General features: G+C 35.7%; 1 protein-coding gene across 2 annotated transcripts; it reads left to right on the top strand.

Annotated features, from left to right (window-relative positions):
* The first annotated feature begins 506 nt into the window (after positions 1-506).
* Positions 507-24,572, top strand: C1D (C1D nuclear receptor corepressor). 2 transcript variants are annotated; one of them, XM_074207463.1, is made up of 6 exons: positions 613-670; positions 17,786-17,941; positions 19,071-19,216; positions 19,900-19,966; positions 20,310-20,365; positions 22,812-24,572. In XM_074207463.1, the coding sequence occupies exons 3-6, from the start codon at positions 19,076-19,078 to the stop codon at positions 22,974-22,976; spliced, it is 429 nt and encodes a 142-aa protein (XP_074063564.1). In that variant the 5' UTR covers positions 613-670; positions 17,786-17,941; positions 19,071-19,075; the 3' UTR covers positions 22,977-24,572. The 2 variants fall into 2 exon arrangements, with proteins under 2 accessions (XP_074063573.1, XP_074063564.1); XM_074207472.1 differs by lacking the exon at positions 17,786-17,941 and having other exon boundaries at positions 507-670.
* Positions 24,573-24,954: the final 382 nt, after the last annotated feature.

Below are 24,954 nucleotides of genomic sequence, written 5' to 3'. Positions count from 1 at the left end.
TTAAGTAGTAAGCCAGGGTCACTTTTATGGACCCCTTAGTTTAGCATCAAGTGGGGGCCTGATTCCCTCGCCTCCCCCAAACCACATTTAATGCATAATTTAACAGCTCTCTCTGTTTTATATATATTTAGGGCTTTTATATACTTAGCACTTTCCTGAAATTTGGGAGACCTTTCTCTAGTTCTGGATAATTAGTTTGACAACGAGCAAGCCACTTTTGATTTTTCTGAGCCACTCTCACTTATAATTAAGTGTCTCTTAATCATAATTGCGTAGAATTTGCACATATTATATCATTGGCTAGTCCCTTCGGTACAGGGTGCTCCATCTCAGATGGGCCGGGTTGGGGGGAATGGGTCAAGGCCTCCATCAAGGGCCCATCCCGGAACCTCCCGGGGCCTCAGCCGCTTTATCTGCAGACGTTGCATTCGAGGGCGTTGGATCCGCGGGGGCAGCGGCGGGCTCTCGGGGAGCGCGGGCCCGGGCCCGGGGCCGGGGCCTGCCCCCACCTCTTCCCAGGCCACAGCGGCGCCCGGCGCTCGAGGGCTCGGCGCTCGGCTGCTCTCGCCTGCGCTCCAGGCCCGCCGGCACCGCGCCTGCGCGAGCCGCAGTGACGTCCTCCCTCGGCCGCCGTCGCCGCCTTCCGTCGGAGCCGCGAGTGCCGGAGCAGGTGAGCTGGGGCCCCGGTGAGCTACGGCCCCGGGCTCGCGCAGCGCCCACCTCCCCCGCCTCCCCGGCCCGGCCCCTCGGCCGTGGCCCACGCTGCGGTCCTCCCGCGCCGGGGCCCGGCCCTGCTTGGGGGCGCTTTAAACAACAACCGGCTTCGTTGCTCGGCAGCGCCGCCTTCCGAGCGGGAGGGGAACTCGCGGGCGCCCCCCCCCCCACGTGGGCAGCGCCTTGAGGCCCGGGATGGGAGCCCACGTGTCTGTGCGGCCCGGGCCGGCGCTTGAGGGCTCGGCTGCGAGGTCTGCCCCGGCAGCCCCATCCCGGTGGCCTGAGATCGCTCCTTGACGAAGTAAAGCGACAGTCACTTAATTGGGATTACATGATGCATTGAGCGAGGGGACCAGGCCCGGCTTGGTGCCAAACCACGGGCTCCAGGAGCTCCACAGGCGGCTTCCGTGGCATGCTTGAGATAGAAAAATACGAAAACAATAACCACCGCGAGATCACACCCGGGATTTACCCGGGCTACGCGCATCGCATGCATTGTGCCATCTTATGGCCCTATTGCTCCGACCCAGCCCCACCCCAGTGAGCCATTTCCAGCCCGGAGGAAGCCTTGGGGCCAACTGGATACTTTGTTACCACAGTCAGTGTCAGTTTCAGGAAAGGGAATGCCCTTGGCCGAGCCGCCCTCGCCTCTGTCCTGCCCTGGCCTGCGTGGTCAGCCCAAGGGGAAAGGGGCGTCTAGGTGGCGCAGTGGATAGAGCACCAGCCCTGGAGTCAGGAGGACCTGAGTTCAAATTCGGCCTCAGACTTAGCTGTGTGGTCTTGGGCAAGCCACTTAACCCTAAAAAATACAAAAAACTTGAAAAAAAAAAAGAAAACAAGTCTTCCGTTTAAATCCTTCCTGCTTATTTGACTTCAGTTCCTTTTATAATTTTTACTGGCTGAACGTTTTTCCTCTGGCTAAGACTAATGCATAATATACTATGCAAAAATCTAATTCTTCCAATTCATTATTAATTTTTTAAAGAGTTTATTTATTTTGAGTTTTACCATTTTCCCCCATTCTTGCTTCCCTCCCCCACCCCCCACAGAAGGTATTCTGTTAGTCTTTACATTGTTTCCATGCTATACCTTGATCTTAGTTGTCAATTCATTTTTTTTTTTCAGTTTTTGCAGGGCAATGGGGTTAAGTGGCTTGCCCAAGGTCACACAGCTAGGTAATTATTAAGTGTCTGAGGTCAGATTTGAACTCAGGCCCTCCTGACTCCAGGACCACTGTACTGCCTAGCCGCCCCCTCAAAGCACTTTTTTATAAAATGAGAGATTCCACCATTTCTTCTCCTTAGATTCCTTCCAGTTCAGTAATTCATTTAATTATTTGGTTTACTCTCAGGATTTGATCATTGTCCCTTAAATTTATATTCATAAGTACCCACAACTTTCCAAAGATTTTCACATATTCTCTCTCAAATTTCATTTTATTATGTTTCCAGTTGACATTTTCCCTCCTCACTCCATTTAAATAACAGTATGTTTGCAACAGATTTCTAAAAATGAAAGGGACCCGTGATTTCATTGGTATTCTCAGGTGAGGGCACTCCCTTCACCACTTTTGGATAGTTCAGTCATGTCCAACTCTTCAGGACCCCACTGGAGGTTTTCTTGGCAGAGATATCAGAGTGGTTTGCCATGTCCTTCTCCAGCTCATTTTATAGATGAGAAAGTGACTTGCCCAGGGTCATATAAGTAGTAAGTGTTTGAGGTCATACCTGAACTCAGGAAGATGTGTCTACCAGACTCCAGGCCTGGCACTGCATATTGGACCTCCTAGCTACCCTTGCAGGATAGTGTAGATTCTCTTGCTTAGAGAATTGCTTACACCAGGGGTGTCTCAAAGGAGTGGGGAGGGGGAACTTATCTATACATGTTGACCTAGGATTACAATGTAGTATTATGTTTTAAAATTTTTTTATTTTATCGACTAATTCCCAATTACATTTTTGTTGTTTTTTTTTTTTGTTTTTGTGAGGCAATGGCATTAAGTGACTTGACAAGATCACACAGCTAGTAAATATCAAGTGTCTGAGGTCAGATCTGAACTCAGGTTCTTCTGACTCCAGGACTGGTGCTCTATCCACTGCATCCCAATTACATTTTAATCTGGTTCAGGCAGTACTCATGCTTGACACCTCTGACCTAGACCACTGAAAGGTTAAGTGATTTGACCAGTGTCTGAAGGAAAACTTGAATCCAGTTCTTTGTAGTTCTGAGGCTAGCTCTCCATGATTTCCTAGAGCTGCATAGAGGGTTTTGTCTCCATGGTGATTTTAGAAACATTTCAAATTAAAAATGGAATAGAAGTTTCCTGTTCCTTGTTTTAGTTTTTAACAATGCCAATGTTTGGGCCCTTTGAATAGAGTCATTTCAGGTTCAGCTTCTGGGGCAATCTGAAACACGACCTTGGGAAGCTCAGTAGTCTATGCAATTCTAAGGTTCTTTCTTGCAAAACTGTTGTTGGTATTCTCTGGTAGAATAAATTTCCTCCTTAGGAACTCCAAACCTGATGAAATCACAGGTCTTGAGAAACAAAACTATCAACCTTAAATAATAGGTATTGTTGAATAACAAATTATGTTTATGCATTTGGGAGTGAAAGATCTCTTGAGGATATCAACAGTCCTTGGAGGCTGACATCTCTAGGGATAACTAAGAGCACTATTAAGATTAAGATAAGCACTATTAAATCTTAAGAAATAGTGAGATAGTTATTCAGCCAACAATATTAAGAGTGTTGGCAAAATGGAAAGACTGATATGGGCCAGAGGACCTGGGTTCAAATTCCACTTCTGACATGATTTATGGGACCCAGTTAGACAAGTCAGAGCTCCATGAAACCCAACTTCTACCAAGGGTTTGCAGGAGTTGACTAACCCTTTGAACTAGTTTAAATTTTTAGTGTAGGCATTTATATCTCACAGATTAGTTAAGGTTACAAATCAACATCTCTTCTAAACTTAACTAAGTGATGGAGAAGGTGATAATAATGAAGATTAAATTTAAAAGTATGTCCTATGTACATAGGGGCAACTGGTGGTAGTTCAGTGACTGATATGCTGGACCTGGAGTAAGAAAGACCTGAGTTCAGATTTGGTGTCAAACAAAATAACAATTGTATGACCATGGGTGCCACTTAACCTCTGTTTGCCTCAGTTTCCTTAACTGTAAAAGGGGAGTAATAGCTCTTACCTCTTAATGGTTGTTGTGAAAATCAAATATCCTTGCAAAGTGTAGAAATTTAAATTCTTATTTTCTTATCTTCTCTCCCTCCCTCCCAATCTCCCCCCTCCCCCCTCCCCCCTCCCAAACTGTTTTTTAAACACTCTTAGTTTCTTCATGGTAAAACAAAGAAGTTGGGTGAGGTAGTCTTATAGGTCCTTTTCAGCTCTAGAGCTAGGGTCCTACTGTGAACAGATCATTTCAGTTTTTCTGTAGATGGAATCTTTAGTACAAAGCATTTAGCACCTACTTTTTTAAGGTTTTTGCAAAGGCAAATAGGGTTAAGTGGCTTGCCCAAGGCCACACAGCTAGGTAATTATTAAGTGTCTGAGACTGGATTTGAACCCAGATACTCCTGACTCCAAGGCCGGTGCTTTATCCACTAAGCCACCTATCCGCATCTAGTACCTACTCTTATAGAAGTAGAAAGACCCCTGATTTTTGACCTTGGACACTATATTTATGACTGTGTGTGGACGTCAGACTTCTTATGTAAGGTAGGGGGGTATTGGACACAGTGATCCTTAAGGATCCTTTAAGCTTTAAATCTTATGATCTGTTGATATCGGTGTAATGCCAGAACAGATCCATCTGAAAAATCTGTTTTCACTCTGGTTAGACAGCACATGATGGTAGCTGCTCGGGGAGGAGACTTTCTCAGGTACTTTTTATCTCTCACTCCCATGTTCACAATCCCACAAGACTTCTCTTTCTGCTTCTAGGATAAAGTTCAAACTCTTCAAAAAGTCATTCAAGGGTCTGGCCCCTTCTTAGCTTTCCAGTTTTATTATCTCTATAGGAACCTTGTATCCAGACACATTCCTTTTTGTCTTTCTGGCTTACTTATGCTATGCTTTGGCTGAAGTGTCTTTACTTCTTTCCAAACTTTAATCATCCTTCAGCGTCTTGCAAAAAATCCCACTTGGAGTAGAAATAACATTTTTGTAGTGCTTTACAATTTGCAGAGTACAAGATGACTTGTACAAATAATATTATCCATATTTTACAGATGAGGGACATCCTCAAGATTACATCTGGTCTTGGACCCAGGTTTTTAGAGGCAGTATGTTATCATGGACTTGGGGGCCCAAGTTTGAATTCTACCTCATGGATAAATCAATTAATCTATAATATTTCTTGTCCCTATCTGACAGGTTTACTAGGAGTAATGTGCTTTGCAAATTTAAAGTATTGCCTAGATATTAGTTCTTTACTCCACATACTTCTTAACTGTACCGGCCCATATTGTGCTCATTCTCTAGGCCTCATATTTTAGTATTCTTGCATTGATGATATTCATTTTATCATTTTATTTTCCCTGAATCTAATGATCACTTCAGATGTTCAGGTATATACTTGTTGAACAAAGAATAAGGAGGTTTATCACCTACCTATAACAAATTTCCTTCAGCAAAGCTGCAGCCATGCTTCCCTTCCTTCTTTAAATTATTAAGCCATCTCTTCTATAGCCTTGACATCTGCCTTGTGCTGAGTGCTGGTATGTAGTAAGTGGTTTTTAATTCATTTGTTCAACTACAGAAGACAAAATATACAGATAATAGCTAACCAAAAGACAAAGGGACAAATTAATATTACACAAATAATCTAAACAGTAGTAATTTTGGTAATTGTAGAAGCTTTAATTAAGGACATGAATTTTATTTTTAAAATTTTATTTTTAAATTATGAATTTTAACTCCCCCAAAAGAACATTTCTATATAGATAGCATAAAATGAAAGATTCCATATACAACAGAATCTTTATTTCACATATCACACCTTTTTAAAAATATAGATGATAAATAACAAATAATTTATACATATGATTTTCAACATTGTTTTAGTTGTCCCTTCTTTCTGAGTTTCCTTCAATTTTCTTAACATTTTAAAGAATGTTTTCCATTGGCCTCTTTTTGGGGGGGAGGGGGGGAAGTCATTATTGCTAAGGTCCCTTCCTTGAAATTATACCCCAGTTAACTTTGAGAAAGGGAAAAGAAACACTCATAATAAAATAACATAGTCAAATAAGATGAATGAATACCATTGCTCAAAACTATCCTTTGTGCCTTCCTGTCAGGAGATTGGTAACATGCTTTGTAATTGGTCCTCTGGATACTTGGTTGGGGTTAGCCTTGACTGAGTTTAAAAAAAAAATTGTTTTTCTTTACATTGTTCTTTAAACTATTCTCCTGATTCTGCTCACTTCATTCTTCATCAGTTCAGTGTTTTTGAAATCTATCTCCAAATAATTTTTCATGGTACAATAATATTCTATTACGTTCATGTATCACTGTTTATCCATTCCTCAGTTTTCTGAGTTATTCTTTTTTTTTTTTTTTTTTAAGATTTTTGCAAGACAATGGGGTTAAATGGCTTGCCCAAGGCCACACAGCTAGGTAATTATTAAGTGTCTGAGGCCGGATTTGAACTCAGGTACTCCTGACTCCAGGGCTGGTGCTCTATCCACTGCGCCACCTAGCCTCCCCTAAGAGTTATTCTAAGGTTCCCTCCTTCACTTAGATTCTAATAATTAAAAAAATTCCCTTTTAATTTCTCCTTCAGAATAAGAAATTTTGTTTTGATTGTTATTTCTTCTCTAGTATCAGTCTTCCTCTTCCATCCCTACTTATTTCTCTGTTGATTTTGATGTTTACTGAAGTGTGTGACTGTGTGTGTGTGTGTGTGTGTGTGTGTGTGTGTGTGTGTGTGTGTGTTCCTTCAGCCTGAGGAGGTGAATTTGATCTATGTTGGATTTATGGAGAAGAGTAGGCATTGTAAGTGGGACTGGAGGTTTGGGGTGGTATGCAAAGTCATGGAGGAGGAAATTTGTAAGACTTGTGGGAGATGACAAATAAAATAACTTGAATTAGTCAGGGATTGTAGAGATCTTTTTCTTGGAAAGGGAATAGGCTAAATATCAAAATCCAAAAAAACCCAGGAATTTCTATTAGGAGAGGCATTAGGGAGCTCTTAAGCAGAGAAACGAGATTTGAAATGGTGCTTGAGGAATATATTTTTCTGGCTACTGTGTATGGAACATACTGGAATAAGGAAATAGTATATAAATAGCATAGAAATAGTACATAAAACCTTATGAAACATAATAAAGCAGTGGGGTGTTCCAGACAACAAAATATTTTAATATTATCTGAGTATTGTGGAAGGCTTCTGTTATACATATACATATATTACGTATATTCACAAACACTCACATAAACACATGCATGCATAAACATGTACATGCTCATGTGTATGCGCGCGTACACACACACACACTCACACCCCGCCAGTGGAGGTAGAACTTAAAATGAAACCACAAATCTACTTTGGCCATTTCTAAGTAAGTTCTAAAACATATTTTCCTACTTCCTTAAAACAAAGTGCATAAAATATAATTTAAACTTTTATTTGGTGACTTAAGTTCATTTTAAATTCATTCAACTACAGAAGACAAAATATACAGATAATAGCTAACCAAAAGACAATGGGACAAATTAATATAACACAAATTATCTGAACAGTGGTAATTTTGGTAATTGTAGAAGGCTTAATCAAGGACATGAATTTTATTTATTTATTTAATTGCTGTGCTTATTGTGTAACATAAGGTTATTAGGATGCATTCCAGGACAACCATTTGCTCCTAAAATAAATAACCAGATTACTCTGTTTTTTGGTATTCATATCTTTTTTGATATTTTTTTGAAAAAAATCCTTACCTTCTGACAAACTGTGAATTGTGATTTTTCACTACTGTTATTGAGCCTGAACTTATTAGTTTTGGACATAGTTATGACCGAAAGGTTTAATCAGTGACTGATGAATGTTTTTGGCCACAGCAACTCTTGAAACCATCACCTAAAGTGTGCTTTATCTGCAGTCTGTGCTAGGTTAGGCAGGAGTAACTATACTAATAAGATCATATTTAATCAGTCTTTTTTCCTTTTTTTTATTCTTACTATGTTAAAGGTATAGTGCTAAGTGCTGAATCTTTGTTCTTAACGAACCTAAAGTCCAGTTAGAAGACAAAATATATGTATAAATACATTTTTACACATAAAACCAATTTACAATAAGAAGGCAATGCATAAATGCTAGATGGAGACAATGATAGGAATGCTGTGAAAGTTAAGAAAAAGATTTATCTGGCAATGGATCATTTGGAGAAGTTGATGCTAGAACATGTACTTGAACTTTGAGGGATGACAAGGATTGAAATTGGTAGAGAAGAGGAGAAAGGTCATTCCTAAGCATAGAACTGTCTTGGGGGAATAGTAACAATTTATGGGGATGGCATTTGATAGTATAAAAGAGAACACCTAGATTTCCTAGGTGTCCAATGTAAAGCTCTAGAAGTAGCTCAAAGTTTTTTTTCTAACCTAATCTTCTGTCTTTCTCCACCTTAAACATTGAGAGGCCTTAACAGAATATCAATAGATATTGACTTAATTTTCTATCCCTCTAATTTGAATTTTCCTTAGCTAACTTTCATCTCTCATAAAACATTACTATTGTTTTAAGAGGTACTTGGCTTGTCTAAACCTTTTCTGACCAAATAAAGTCAATTTGTTTGCCATCTCCCACATGGTTGAGGATTATCACTTCTGGATTCTTGCATATCATTTTCTCTACATGGAATGTCTACTTTTTTCACCCTTCTCATGCAGTCAGTCTTGAATTTTCCTTCTCCGGTGAAAATAAGAGAAATGCAGGGCCTCTCTCTCTATGCAATGTCAGTTTTTCTTCTTTTGCATTAAAAGGGAAGAAGGAAAAAAGGCTATTCTCTCTTCTATTTTTCTAGACCTAACTTGGCCATTATAATGAAAGTGTACCATTTCTTTTTTTGGTCATTGTGTTTCTATTTATGTTGTAGTCACTTTACCTCTTGTTTCTCTGTTTCTGCTTTTTTCCAATCTGCTTTGGTTCATAGCAGTCATCTCTTCATATTCAACCTTTGTTCAGGCACACTAAAACTCATTTTATTCTTGTAAGGCATGGTTATGTGTTTGATGAACTCATAGACTAAGTCATTCTTTTTTTTTTTTTTTTTTTTTTTTTTTTTTTAGGTTTTTGCAAGGCAAATAGGGTTAAGTGGCTTGCCCAAGGCCACACAGCTAGGTAATTATTAAGTGTCTGAGACCGGATTTGAACCCAGGTACTCCTGACTCCAGGGTGGGTGTTTTATTCACTATGCCACCTAGTCGCCCCCAAAATCATTCTTCTTTGCTAAGCATCTAAAGTTTTTTGTTTTGGGGAGAAAGAGAGAGAAACCCATGATTCTTTACCTTATAAACTATATTAATGCTTTTATACAAATGTTATTTATTGCCATTTATGTGATAATGCTTTGCTTTTAAAATTATCTCATATGATCCTTATAACAGCTCTGTGGGATAGATAATATATTCGTTCCATTTTAATTTGAAAAATTGAGAAATGCTAAATGAATTGCCTAGGCACACACTGACTTCATTAGTAAGTGTCTGATGTGAGAAATTCCTATCCAGATCTTTTCTGATTCTAGTTCCGGGGGTCTTTCCACTAAAAACACCCTGCCTTCATGACAATTGATAGATAAAGATTGCTTTTGTCTAATTTTGAAAGAGAGTTTAAATAGGCTGAATTTAAATGATTGCCATTATTTTAACATGGACCAAACAAAATCGAAAAGACCAAAGTACTCATCAGCAGTGTATATGTATTTACAAATATTTTTTGTTTCAAAGGCACTTCATATTTCCCATCTAGGACAGAAAGAAGCTCATTCTGTTTTTCAGGGAAATCATGTTTGTAAAAAAGTGGCTTTTGGGTGTACTTTTAAGCTAGTGAAGAAAAAGTGGTGGGGGCATATGTTTCCCACCTTTGTTGATTTATAAGCTGTGCTTCTACTGTGCAAGATTAAATAGGATAGCAGTGTAATTGTGTTAAGTGCTCAGTATTCTGAGATCTTTAGAATTAGAACCCTTGAGGGTTAATCCACCTTGAGTATATTCTCAGTTAAATCCTGCTTTTAGTGTCACTAAGCATTTTAGCACTAATAACCTTCTGTGTGACTTTCTGAGTACTTTTTAAAGTACTGAAAAATATGTACAAGACTTGTTTAGTATCAGACCCCAATATATTGGTGAAACTTTGTAGAAGATTAGGAGATCTGTAACATTTTTGAATTTCGTTGATATTGGGAACTAACACACTAGTTCCCCACTCCTGAAAATGTCCAACTGATATAATTTTAAACCAGTTGACCAGTACTTGAGGACCTTGGAAGCAAGAAGGCAACTTAACAGGACAATACCCTCCCTGAGGGTGGTTTTATTTCCTTCCCTTGACTTTCTTCTTAAGGATCCCTCCATTTGATCCCAACATCTTTTAAAAAGGAATGATGGAAAAACTTTGTTTTAATGGAGGATAGGAAATTGATAACTAGAAGACTTTTGGAGGATTTTTAAATATTGCAAACTACTCATCAGAGAGACCCTGTGATAGATATATGGTGCTGGATTCAGAGATGGTAGGGAGCTCAGAAACCCTTTGGTCCACTCTACTTATTTACAGATGAAGAACTGAGGCACCAGGAGACTTAGTGACTGTCCTGTGTTCGCCTTGGTTTTGTGATCCAGCATTCTTTCCATAGCTTCCGAGAGGAAAGAGAAGGCCAGGAAACCTCTGACACATATTAGTTGTGTGATTTGTCAGTCACTTAATCTCTCAGTGCTAGGCAGCTAAGACTATAAGTTACAGGGGAAATACATTGATGATAGTAGTTACAATGATAATAATAAAATAATGATCAGCTAGTATTTATAAAGTATCTTAAGGTTTGCATATTGCTGTACAAATAATTCATTTTATCTTCATAACAACCCTGGAATCCAGGTAGATGTTTTGATTACCCCTTATTTTTCAGATGCAGAAACCTAGGCTGATGTTTTATTTTGTTCTTTGTTTTTAAAAACAAAAACAGAATTTGAATAGAGCAGGATTTTTGAATAGAGATCATCTTTATTCCTGGTTGGGCCAGCATGTTATTTACTGTGTCACCTGACAAGGAATTTTTTCAAAAGACTGTTCCATTTATCAGTGAAATCTCAGGTCTAGTCTAGTCCCAGCTTGCTGTAAGCTTTTTTTTCATGATGTCCTCCAGTCCTTTTACCTTTCTGGAGACTGATTCATTTCTCTTGTGATTCCTATCAGCATGATCCTAAATAATGATAACTGGCATTTATGTAGTATATTTAGCTGACATGAACCTGGTTTTTTTTTTTTTTTTGCAAGGCAAATGGGGTTAAGTGGCTTGCCCAAGGCCACACAGCTAGGTAATTATTAAGTGTCTGAGACTGGATTTGAACCCAGGTACTTCTGACTCCAGGGCCGGTGCTTTATCCACTGTGCCACCTAGTTGCCCCATGAACCTGTTTTTTAAAAATGTTTTGATGACTATATTTTGCTGTAATTGGTTTCCTTTGTAATCCATTATATTTTATTTTAGGCATTTAAAAATACTTATGAGAAGAGATCCATGGGCTTCATGAGACTTAAGAGGTCCTTGACACAAAAAGGTTTAAGAAGCTCTGAGCAGATCTTGAGCTGGATGTTGAACTCAGATCTCCTGACCTTGTGCCAGGACTCTTTCTGCAATATCATATTGCCATTCATTTGAGAAAAGAATTCTCTTTTTTTGCATTTGTTGAAACAATTTTAACTGCTCACTAACAGTAGCAGATATGTGAAGTTCCAGTTGCATTTTATGTCTGTTTAAATAAATTCTTAATAACATTGAGAATTAACTAAATCAGAAGTGACTAATAAATAAAGTGCATAATATAATCCTGTTGCTCCTACTAAAAACAATGAAAGGAAGCAATAATATTTTTGAATTGGTGACTGTTTTATGAATGAATGGAAAGGAAAATTGCCTTAGGAGTGGAGTTGGGTATTATCTATAAGTTACTTCTGTGATTTTGACAGTAGGTGTACATAGGCTGTAACTTTGCACTCCGGAAAATTCACTCTAGAAAACAGGCTTGTGAGGTTGCTGCCTGTCTGCTGTCAGTACCTTGCAGTCTATGACAGTTGTTTTTGCATTATTGAACTTGGAGGTTGCCATGTTTGTACATTAAGGTGCTGTGGTTTCTTCATTAGGAAGAAGTATTGAAAGTAAGAATTGAAAATCACCAGATAGGTGAGTTGGAATGAGGATATTTCAGTGAAAAACTCATAACTAGTTCAGTATGCTCTTGGTCTATTCACACTTTTTGTCTCTTGAATTTCAGTAGCTATTTCTTTATATATAACTCCAAAATCCCCCCGCCCCCATCCTCCCATGTGCAGAATCCCTTGCTAAGACCTTTCTTTAAGCTTTTGAAATAAGGTGTTTCAGTAGCAAAAATCTTTAGTAATTTGTGATGGAATACTTTATGATATATAATTATTTTGGTAATTGGATGACAATTAGAATAACTGACATTTTATATATTGTGTAATGGTTACAAAAGACTTTCTATAATTAATCTTTTGTTAGCAGGTACAAGTAATTGAGTATCTCCATTTTAAAGATTAGAAGAGTTAGACTTTGGAGTTAAGCAGTTTGCCTAAGGTTACACAAACCGGAAAGTGGGACTTGGAACAGGATTTTGGGGACTTTTTTCCCTCTTGCACTACCTCTTACTAAGCAGGCTTAGACAACATTCTTTCTCTATATTAGAAATTTATTTTAAGAGGTTTTGTTTAATGATACTTCATTTCAAATTAGACTTGCTTATCCACCTCAGCAGGAATTTGAGAGTTAATGTAATTTATATATGGATTGTCTATTTATTGGTTTATCCATAGCAGATTTTTAATCCTAGCTGACTTTCCTTTTATCACCCTGTATGTCTTTAATTTAACCTTCTTTTGCTATTGGTTGGTGTGTATTTGAGATTTTGAACTAATTTTTAACATTTTTGTCAAAACCCCAAAAGTAGAAAGATGAATTTATTTGGGGAGAGAGCTATTTTGTCCACCAAAACCAAATGAAAATTATTTTTGGATTGTGTATACCAGACATTGACAAATTATAGCTTGAGGGCCAAATCCATACTTATCTCTCAGGCCTTACAAATACTGATGATGGATGAGCTGGGCTGTAATTTACTGTTGTATACCACCGTGCCCTTCTATTAACTATATTGTTAAAATATTTTAGGGCAGGATGAGGTTTTAGAGGTCAATTTAGACAAGGGGTGCTTAATATTTTTTGTGTCATAGACCCTTTTTGTTATCCGGTGAAGCCTATGGATCCCTTCTCAGAATAATATCTTTAAATGATAAAATAAAATACACAGAATTAAAATACAAGCAGTTATATTGACATTATATTAAAACAAACAAATTCACAAAGCTTAAGAACCACTGTTTAAAGAGATTGATATAGTTACATAGGAAATGTATCATCCAAATTAGATGTTAAAAAATTGTGTAAACTTAATAACTATCAACAGAGATAAACAATCCACTAAATTTAAATGGCAAAGAATTAACTTTTTTAGCATTTAGCTCAGTAGAACCATCTGTGTATTTATTTGTGTTTGTGTGTGTGTGTGTGTGTGTGTGTGTGTAAACTGGATCTGTGATTTCATTGATATGGAGCAGAAGTGTCAATCACTCCTGAAACTATTAAAATATAATTGAGAAGTGTTTAATAAAATAAATAGACAGTACAACACAGATGATCTTAATTTGTGGTTTTCCAGGTCAATGTCAGCAAGCAGTTTGCCACCACTGCTATAGGGAAGTTCTCCACAAAGAAACTGTTAAAAGGAATTTTTTCTGCACCTACCATGCAATCTCTCTCCTCTTTGAGATAACTTTGCTCATTATTCATTCTTATATGGTGCTTTGTTTCACTTTTGTTTTTTTGTTCTTTCCCCTTAACATTGTTGTAGTCATCGTGTGTATTTTTTTGATTTGGACAATTGGAATAATCCTCTATTTAATCTCCCTGTCTCAAGTAGTGATACAGTTCCTCCTTCACACAGTGATTTTCCTAAAGGGTAGATATGATCAGCTCTCCACTGAACAGACTTCAGTAACTCTTCCATTGGTTTGACATTTAATGCCTGTCTGTCCTTCTCTTATCTTTCTAAACTGCCTCTACTTAACTCAACCCCTTGAACTCTTCAGTTTGGTCACACTGACTATTATTTTGCACAAGAGATGCTCTGCCTCCAGGACCCATGTTTTAGAGTGTCCCCTCCCTCCCTCAGGCTTTGGAATCTCTTAAGTCCTTTAAGATGCAGTTCATTTGCCACCTTCATGAAACCATTTTTGCCTTCATTTTTGCTTTCAGATCTGGGTTCCATGCTTCCTAGCTGGATGAACTCTGGGAAGTTCACTTAACCTTTCTTTTCCTCAGTTTCTTTCACTATAAACTGAGGGTATTAATTGCACCTACTTCCCAGGCTTGTCATGAGGATAAAATTAAACAATTTTTGTATAACTCTCTCTCTCTCTCTCTCTCTCTCTCTCTCGTTACTGTTATTATTAGTGTTTCCCCTTCCAAAACTACCTTGTATTCATTTTGTATGTATTTTATCTGGACTTATATTTTTACAGTTTCTCTTTCATTAGAAAGTAAGTTCCCTGTGGACAGAGTGTTTCACAACATAATGCCTGGCCCATAATAAGCACTTAAATGCTTGTTGGTTAGTTTAAAATTTTTAGCTACTTTAAAAGGAATTCCTATAAATATTCTAGTATTATTGGGACTTTTTTCCTTTCCTTGATTTCCTTAGTTTGTATATTCCACTAGTTCCATCTCTTGGATTTAAAAAATATTAATATGTTGGTTTTGTATCACTTTTCCTTTCTGAATCTCTTACCTAGAGACTTGTCCTTTGTAACAAAGAATAAAAAAAAGGAACTCAACCAAATTAACCAGTGTTATCAATGAAATTTGACAGTATATGCAGTGCTCCATTTCTTTAATGTCCTGAAAAAAAAGAAGGGAGGGTCTTTTCTTTTCCAGGTGTGGTTATTATAAAGTGTTCATTTTTTTAAGGTTTTTGCAAGGCAAATTGGGTTAAGTGGCCAAGGCCACACAGCTAGGGAATTATTAATTGTCTGAGGTCAGATTTGAACTCAGGTCCTCCTGACTCCAGGCCCAGTGCTCTATCCACTGCGCCACCTAGCTGCCCCCTACAGTGTTCATTTTTTAGTCTTTTTAATCTTTCTATAAATACTTTTGGAATATATTGTTTTCCTTTGTACTCTGCATTAGTTTATGGCTTCCTATGCTTCTCTGAATTCTTCATATTATTTCTTTTTTTTCTTTATTAAAGATTTTCTTTATTTTGAGTTTTACAGTTGTTTCCCTAATCTTAGTTCCTTCCCCCCCACCTTATTATTTCTTTTTTAACCTGTTTTCTTTTTCAAAATTATGAACTTAAACACTGATAGTCTTGAACATTTCAGTATACAAAGAATGGGAAAAGACAATTGTATGTGAAACTATGAACTCTATTACAATGGAAATTCAAAAAGACCAATACAGGGAAACCCTTAACCCTTTTTTGAAGGTATAGATTCAATTTAATGCTGTAGTAGCAAAAGTTCTCTGCTTCTTTGTGTCCCCTTTCACTTTATTTCTGCCTTCTGTAAATTTTTATATTATTTCATTGATAACAATTTTCCTTTTTGGGGGAAGGGACAGCATTATCACTGTCCACAAACTCCTCCGTAAGTATTGGAAATCAAAGGAAATCCATACAACAAAGTATATTTATTGTATATGAAAATGCATGTCTCATTCTCTGCCCCTATTCTCTCTTTATAACTTACCCCTCTGCTGGGAAGTAGAGTGTATGCTTCACCATCAGTCTTCTGATATTTATCATTTTTAAGGCATGGCAATAATTCAATATATTTATATCCCACAATTTGTTTAGCCATTGATGCAAAGCATAAGAGTTAAGTTGCTTGTTCAGAGTCATAATTAGTAAGCAATATTTGAATTCAAATCCTCTGACTCCAAAGATCATTTATTTTCCATTTATCAACATCACGAAGATCTTTGATACTTATTAGTTGTGTGACTTACTGATCAAATCCTCATCTACAAAATAGGATTGATAATATCTATAGGATTTCCCCTACATGATTGTTATGATGCTCAAATAAAATAATCTATGTAAACTACTTTTTATCATGTATCCTAAGGTAAATAAGCATTCCATGGGTCTCTAATGACTTCATACCATGTTAATATTTACAGCTTATATGTTGTAAAAGTTGAGAAGTAGAGAAATTCTACAAAAACCTTCAAATTAAAACTCTATACTAAAAACCATGTTTCCTTGGAGGATCTCTGCCTTGGGTTCCAACTCCATCCTCTCTTGTCTTAAGACAGAATTATCGTGGCACAAATAAATAGAAAAATTTTGTTATTATCTTGTTAAATTTAATGGTCTGTTAAGATATTAAGATGTTAAGATGTACATTATAAAAATGTTTTCTGTTTCATAGATATTATCTCATTTTTTTTGTTGATGCTCATGATTAAAAAGGAAAAAGTGTTCACCATTATTACAAACAGTATGATCAAGAGAATATCAGGAATTTATAACCCTTGCATTTATTATTTAATTGAACTGTATAATGAGACTTCTATTTGTCTTTAGCATTCATTTTTGCAAGCTTTTTTTAAAATTTTAGGCAATGGGGTTAATTGACTTGCCCAAGGTCACATAGGCAATTATTAAGTGACTGAGGCTGGATGTGAACCCAGGGCCGTCTGACTGCAGGGCCAGTGCTCTCTCCACTGCGCTGTCTAGCTGCTCCAGCATTCATTTTTAAAAAAAAATTTTGAGTTCCAGATTCTCTGCTATTCTTCCCCTATACGTTAAGAAAAGAAACAATGATATCAGTTATACATATCTAGTCATTTAAAACATTTCTGTGTTACCTATGTTACAAAAAAACAAACCCAGCAGTAAAAAGTAAGAACCAAGAAAGTGAAAAAAGTATGTTTTAATGGGCACTTTACTGATGGCTTCTCAATGTGGGCGGGATAATGGAAAAGGACTATTTGTCAAAGTGATATTCTGTCTCTTTTATCATTGAGTAAAAGGAATAGTAAAGACAGAATTCTATTTTTTTATTATTAAAAATTTTGATTAGTTGGAGCAAACCCCCCCCCCAACTATGCTTGAAAAGGGTATCTCCTCACATATCAAAATTATATTAGATTCCTGGAAAGTTGTAGCAACAGAGATTTGTTATCTTGTTTTATCCTATATACACAGATATCAACAAGAGATTAATAAAAGGAAATAGATGCTTGTCAAACGTGTTTGCTAATGACTTGGAGGTGGTTCTGCCCAGAGTCCACATCTAGTAGAATTCTCCTACACTTATTTATGGTTGAACATTCTGCTAATTGCACTAAGCCGCATACTAGCAAAACTACTAAATAAAATATATAATTGTTCTAAAGAGCTGAACCTACCTGTCTACAGAAGAAAAACCAAGTAGAGTGTATATTGCATTAAAATAAAATATATATTGGTTTGTAAATATGGTATGGTGACCTCTGGGGTCTCAGGAATTCTTTCAGGGGACCTATAAAATCAAAACTATTTTTATCATAATACAAAGATGTTTTAATTTTTAGTAAATATTGTAAACATAGTACCTGTTAGATAAAGTAAATATTGATCAGTATAACCCATATAAACAAAAGCTTTTTGGGAGGGTCCTGAGGCCAAAAATGTGAAGAATCATTGGTCTAGTCAAATAGAAAACCCTTTTTTCATGTACAAGTTTTTTTTTTTTAATAACTTGGCCTCTTTCTTTCCAGCCTTCTTACATCTTGTTTCTGCAATGTGCTCTGTGACCCAGTGACACTAGCCTCACTTCTATCCTTTACACACTCCCATTTCTGAGCTCTATCCTTTCCTTGACTGTTCCCTCTGCCTGGAATTCTCCCTCTTAGCTGACTTCATTCACGCCCCAGGTAAAGCCCACCTACAAGAAGCCTTTCCTGATGTTCTGAATGCCTTTTCCATGTCAATTTGCCTCTATTGTAGCTCGTGTATAGATTTACCTGTGCAGTTGTTTGCATGTTGTCTGGAGCCTGTTGTGAGTAGGGCCTTTGCGGGGGGGATGCTTTCTTTGCTTCCACAGCACATGTCTGCCATGTTTTAGGTGCTTAGAAAAAATTCTCTTGGACTTGCAAGAGGATGACAGACCATTCCCAGAGTTGAGGGGGTGTGTGGTGTTTGTATGTATATACCTATACAGGTGAGCACTGCCACACAAGGAAACTCTCCCTTTCCTTGTGTCCTATGTGGCCACTAGGTGGCACCACAGTGCAGGCTGACCTGGGAAAGCCACTTCATCCCTGTTTGCCTCAGTGTCCTCATCTGTCAGGTGAGCTGGAACAGGGAATGGCAAACCACTCCAGGATCTTTGCCAAGAAAACTCCAAAAGGGGTCATGAAGAGTCAGACTCAACTGACAACAATATGATTTATGGAAATTCTAAATTTTTTAGATAAATTTTAAAATAGACTTAAAGTACCTTTGTAATTGGACTGGAGCAGCAGTTCATATTATTTATTTGAAGCATTTCAGATATCAGATTTCTGATTTCTCTTATCTGTTTAATCCAAAATTTTAATGGATTTTCACCTAACAACATTAAAGGTTATATTTTTATGTCTGCCTTTGAATGACATGTAATCCAATTACTAATTCAAGTATCATTTCCTGCTATGAGATTGTGATTGACTTAGTCTTTTTTTGTAGTTTTAAGAGTTCTAGAATTTTTTCCTATTGTTTTTTGATTCTTGCTTGTCATACTTTAGTGCTTCAGAGTGTATAATTGGTACAGTGGAATGTACATTGGGGAATTGAACCTTAACCTTTGTTTTTAAAGCACTCTCTGATTTTCTCTAGGATTATGTTGTTAAAAAAGACATCACTGGTAGTTTGATTAATTGCTTTTCAACTGGTTTTAATTCTGTTAACATGTCTAGAATTCTTGATGTAAGACTGATAAAATAATTTTTGGACAGGAGAACAAATAAATACCTAAGATCTCATTAAGTAAGTAACACAAATAATTTTTATGTATCTTTCTAGTTAGCATGGCAGAAGAAGATGTTAGTGGAGAAGACTATCCAACAGAAATTCATGACTATCTATCAGCATTTGATAATTCCCTTCATTCTGTGGATGAAATGCTAAAGACCATGATGTCAGTTTCTAGAAATGAGTTACTACAAAAGGTAAAAAAATGAAATAAGTATATCATTCTAATTGGTTTATTTATTAATAGATGTTAAAAACCATAATACTTTATCTTCCTATATGAGAAAAAAATAACTGACATACTCTCTTATCTGAAATCTGTATTCTTCATAAGAGAGAAAACCAGTTAAGTTTATGTCTTGACTGAACATTTTTTTTTTTTTTTTTGGTGTTGTGGTTGGGTTGTGAGGAGGAGTGCTCCCAACATTCTTTTTGACAGAATCCATCTTTGAGTTTTTAAGTAGTGGAATGATGTTATCAGAGTTTCTGGAAATCCTATAGGACAAAAATAATAAATTGATTTTGACAGCTGCAAACAAATTTCATTATGTTTCTCTGTCTTTGGTACAGCCTAAGTATTTCAGCCTGCTTCTCATACATAAATACATCATGTTCTGTGTTTATATTGATGAATTACTTTTGACATACAAAGCCCAGATCATAACTTCAAAAATTAAAATAATTTAAAATATTTTTCTTCCATTGGACACATTTTCTTTGTCTAAATAAAAATGGTACTTTGAAGTAAAAATTTGTTGTCAATATAGATGACCAAAATTTCTCCTTTTCTCAGATAGTTTTTCAAATTGTTTAGTTATTGAATTGTAGGACATATTTTATTGATACTTAATAATATGTCTCAAACTTTATTTTTTAATAGTTGGATCCACTTGAACAGGCCAAATTGGATTTGGTTTCTGCTTATACATTGAATTCAATGTTTTGGGGTAAGTAGACAGGTTAATTTTTTATTTATAAATAACAGTTTTTATATTTTTAAAGTCAGAATAAACCAAAAATTAATTTATTATTGCATATATACAAAATAATTTAAGATAGCAATTTCTGTGATTTTTATTTTGTTTCATTTACTTGATTTCAGTGCTTTCAATTTATATACAAATTATTTTCACAGAGCACAGAATTTGAGAGTTGGAAGGGACCTCTGCAGTCCTCTAATCTAACCCTTCCATGGAAGGAGTCACTGCCATAAAATATACAATTAACAATTATCTAGTTTTTAAATGATCTTTTAAAAATTGTCATTAAATGTCTCATTTTTTCTGACAGTTTACTTGGCCACTCAAGGAGTTAATCCCAAGGAACATCCAGTAAAACAGGAAATAGTAAGTTTTTGCTTTATTTATCATATTATACATTTGTGCATAGCTGATTATCTGTGTGGGTATATTTTTACCTTTAGTATTCGTTATTTTAACCTCTTAACTAAAAACTAGATTGACAACAATTGTGATTTCTAGACCAAAATGGGTTGAGAAAATGTTTAAATTTTAGTAATTTTTCAAACTGTATATAGTATTTTTCCCACAGAATTTTGAAATCTTACCATCTCTAAAGCAGTTTTCTAAAAAGCCCCAAAGTCTTACACAATTCTAAAAAGTATATTCGAGTTGATTTACTAGCCAAGCCGGGAAAGTTCCTCCCCCACCCACCTTTTCAATTCCTCCATTAATTCATTTTCTCAGCAGTAAAGAATCCAGTTCAGCAACAAAGCTAAAAGCTTTTTTGGCACCAGTTGTATGTGTACTGTCCAGTAATTCTGCATTAGTGACATATTTACAACCTATAATAAATCTTTTAGGTTTGTCTTTGTATTCCATTTAGATGCATAAGTACAGTATATAAGGTCTAGTATCTTAGAATTTTTGCTGACTTCAAAAATCAAATCAAATCATTCAGTTTGAAGTAAAAATTAGAAATCAAACTTTGTTTGCCTTTTTGACTTCCCTTTATAAATAAGAATGTCAGTATAATCAATACATATTAATCTGTTATTTCTTTATGGTTATTTATATGGGGATTATACACACACACACACACACACACACACACACACACATCTATTTGGATATTGTTATACCTGTATGTATACATATAAAACTAAAAACCACTTTTAACTTAAATATGTGGCCACCTGTGTTAATTTCAGTTGAATAGCACATTTTTTGTCATTAGTTTTTAAAAATTGAATAAACCAGATTATTTTCTCTCTGTCTTAATGAAGCAGAATATTTTTCCAGTCTCAAGGTTCTTGTGCAGAATTTTTTTGGTTTTAAATTTAGCAGTTGTGAGAAATCATGAAACTAAAGTGTACAGAGAAACATGACTTTCTAATTGAGCAATAGGAGTTTATCCTGTCTAATTCTTTTAAGAAAAGATCATATTTCTTTGTGCTATTTTACAAGTATTTGAGTAAATGACTGAATCCCCTTCTTTGTTTTTTGAGTTGTTTAATGTTCTGTCCCTTTAATGAGGTATGGACAGTCAAAAAAGTCAATCTTGCAGTTTTACAGCCCTGTATTTCCTAGTCTTGTTGTGGTTACTTTGATAAGTTTGATGAAATGTATGTATAGACATCATCATTCATTTACTGTCATCTTGGGGGTTTCTGCTCATCGGTGTCATTTTTTTCAAACTGATACATAAGGTAGCCCTTTATTCTGATTAGCATGCCAGTATGAATGCTGTATAGCCACATAGTATGTTTCTAACCTTGTAAAATCTACCTGCTTGGAGTGTCTATTTCATTGGAGAATTTTATTCTCCCTTTATTTAACAAATCTAATAAAGCACTTTGCTAGGCACTGAGGAGATAAAAGTTGAATGAAATGGTCTAAGGCCCCAAGATGCTTATAGTACAGTAGGAAAGATAAATGTGCAGACAGATGTACTACAGAATATAGTGTGTTAAATATATGAAGTTTAAGACTAGTGCTGTGAGGATTTGTTAATCACATTTCATATGTTAATGATTTATAAAACAACATTGAAAGCCAAACATTTGCATATGTTTGGGAATTGGGGAGTGGGTAGAAACATGTGTTCATTTTATGTAAGTAGTCTACTATCACACCCCAAATTTTTCATTTGCATAATATTCACTCTAATTGTCATTATAGGAGGAAATATATACAGAGATAATTGAGGGTTTCTTGCAGAAGCAGTTTATTATAATGGAAAGATTAGGAAGCCTTCTGGTCTTGGCTTAGCTGCTGACTTATGTGACCTGGGAGGTTACTTCTTATTTGTCTGGGCTTTAGATTTCTATCTATAAAATAGGGAGATGTCAGAAGGTTGACTAGATGATCTTGAAGCTTTTTTTCTTACTCTACAGTTCCATAGTCCTGTACATTATTTGGTGAGAGAGACAGTTTTGTTTACTAGGAAGAGTCTAGAGTTGGAGACAGGAGAGTTCAGAGCTATGAGAACCTAAGTAAATTAATTTTTAGTCCGTTACCTAAGTCTGAAAAATAGAGATAATGATATTTGTACCAGTTCCTTCACAGAATTATTCTGAAGAAAGCATTTTTATAAACCTTAAAGTGCTTTATGAAATGTTAGTTATTACTTGGGGAAAATCTAGACAGCAATAATTTCATAGGTGATGGCTGCACTAGAACTCTGCTTTGAGGGTATTGAGGTAATTTTCAAAGACATCCTATACTTGGACCTTAACTTAATATGATTTTGGAGTATGTTCTGATAGAGGATATTGCAATAAAACTAGTGGTGATAAATATTTTAGTGATATTATTTGTTACTATTTTATAGGACAGAATAAGAATATATATGAACAGAGTCAAAGAAATTGCAGACAAGAAAATGGCTGCCAAACTGGATAAAGGAGCTGCTTCAAGATTTGTAAGAAATGCTCTCTGGGAAGCCAAATCAGAAAAAGGATCAAAGTCCTCAAATAAGGCAAAAAGGAAAAAGTGAATTTTTGGTTTTGTTTGATGAATATTCAGAAGTATTCCATATTAACTTTTGACCTTAATCCCTCCCAAAATAGGTAGAGAATGGAAGAAGATTATATTTAATTTCATCTGGAGAGACTGGGTTTAAATATGTTGTTATGATATTTTCCCTTGAAATTTGTTACATGTGTCTCATTCAGTATTTTAATTGATTTTTCTAGTTATTACAAATTTGAAATTTCATATCCATATTTTACTGAATAAAAATCTATAAATTATTATATTTCATCTTAGTGTTTTTTATAGACATCTTTGCTATTATACTGCTCTTATGAATTATATGAATTCTTCAAGTGAAGTTCAGTATTTAGTACATCTGTTTTCAGTATATTGTGTTTAAAAAAGATGAAGTGACTAAATATTTCTTTATAGTACAATTATTTTGTTTTGAGAAATCATTGATCTTTGAAAAATAAATAATTGAAATATATTAAAACTTAAAAGATCATGTATATATTGCAATTATTTGTCTACCGTGTCCATTTAAAAATAAACAGAAATGTTATTTAACCAAGAATTGAGATTTCATACTCATTTTGAATAATCACAAATTCATTGATCTAGAAGGAGTCCCAGATGTCATCTATTTTCAATGCCCTCACTTAACTGGTGAAGAAACTGAAGCTTATAAAGTGATTTGTCCCCATTCCCTTACTGTAAAAGCTAGGATTGTTTTGCTTTTGAGGAAGTTTTTTCAGATAGTTCACTGAAGATAGTTATCTTTTTTATAGGAATTGCATTGCAGAAGTTCCTATGAATAGTTAACCATAATTATTTGTTCTTCATTCAGAATTCTTAACTTTTCAAGCTTCTTTTTCTTTAAAGTGCTTTGTCTATTTTCCTGTTTTGTTTTCTTAGGTAGGTTACATAATGGTAAGGTTATAAGTGTTTGTGTTAGGTAGAATCCAAAGGGAGATTATGGCATTTTTTTGGGGGGTGGTGGGGAGGTTTGCAAGGCAGTGGGGTTAAGTGACTTGCGTAAGGTCACACAGCTAGGTGATTAAGTGTCTGAGGGAGGATTTGAACTCAGGACCTTCTGACTCCAGGGCCAGTGCACTATCCACTGCTCCACCTAGATGCCCCAGGTTATGGCATTTTATAATTTGTCCTATTTTGGTGGAACATTTATTAGTGATAGTTCTGTATTGAACTTTTCAATATCTCATGAACTTTAAGCACCCTGAGCTTTGACTGTGTATTTCTAATTAATGCAAATGTAAAAAAAAACCCATGCCATCATACACAGGAATGCCAAGAACAGTAAAATACTTTAATTTTTGAGAAGACTATATGATTTCTGTGTGATTAATTCTCCATATGTAACCTTGAATAAATGGATTTCTTGATTTATAGAAACAGATATTGGAAATGGTCTTAAAATGTAATGGATTTTGTAAGGCATTTTGGGCTCTTTCTGTGACACGTGATAAGGAAAGCATTGATGGAGGTACAGATTCTGTTCAGCCTATAATGTCAGATAATTTGAAGAGTGGAAGAACATTTATACCTATTGTATATTCCACCTGCAACCTCTCAAATAAAATTATTTTCTTTAAAATACTTTTTTGTGATAATTTCTAATATAAAATTAATTATTGTATAGATGTTTTGGTGTTGTTTTTAGCTATTATATAATAGTTATTTCTGAATATTTCCCACTTTTATAAAGGCTAGAAAAATAAAGGAAATTATTTATTATATATGAAGTTGAAGCAAATATTTATACAAACTCTTGCTTAAAACTTTTTTTAACCATTGCTTCCCTTCCTTTTTTTGCCTTGTGGTCATTTCCTGATTTAACCCTAATCACATTTGAAACCATCTTATTTCAAAGAAATGCATTTAAGCCAAACTGACACAGCAGCAACATTTGATGGATTATGAGTACTTAATCCTTTGTGCTGTCTGTCACTGAGATAGAATGCATTTTTTACCTTTTT

Source organism: Macrotis lagotis, chromosome 1 (assembly GCF_037893015.1).
Source record: "Macrotis lagotis isolate mMagLag1 chromosome 1, bilby.v1.9.chrom.fasta, whole genome shotgun sequence".
Lineage (NCBI taxonomy): Eukaryota > Metazoa > Chordata > Mammalia > Peramelemorphia > Peramelidae > Macrotis > Macrotis lagotis.
This window is presented reverse-complemented; position numbering and strand designations above follow the sequence as displayed.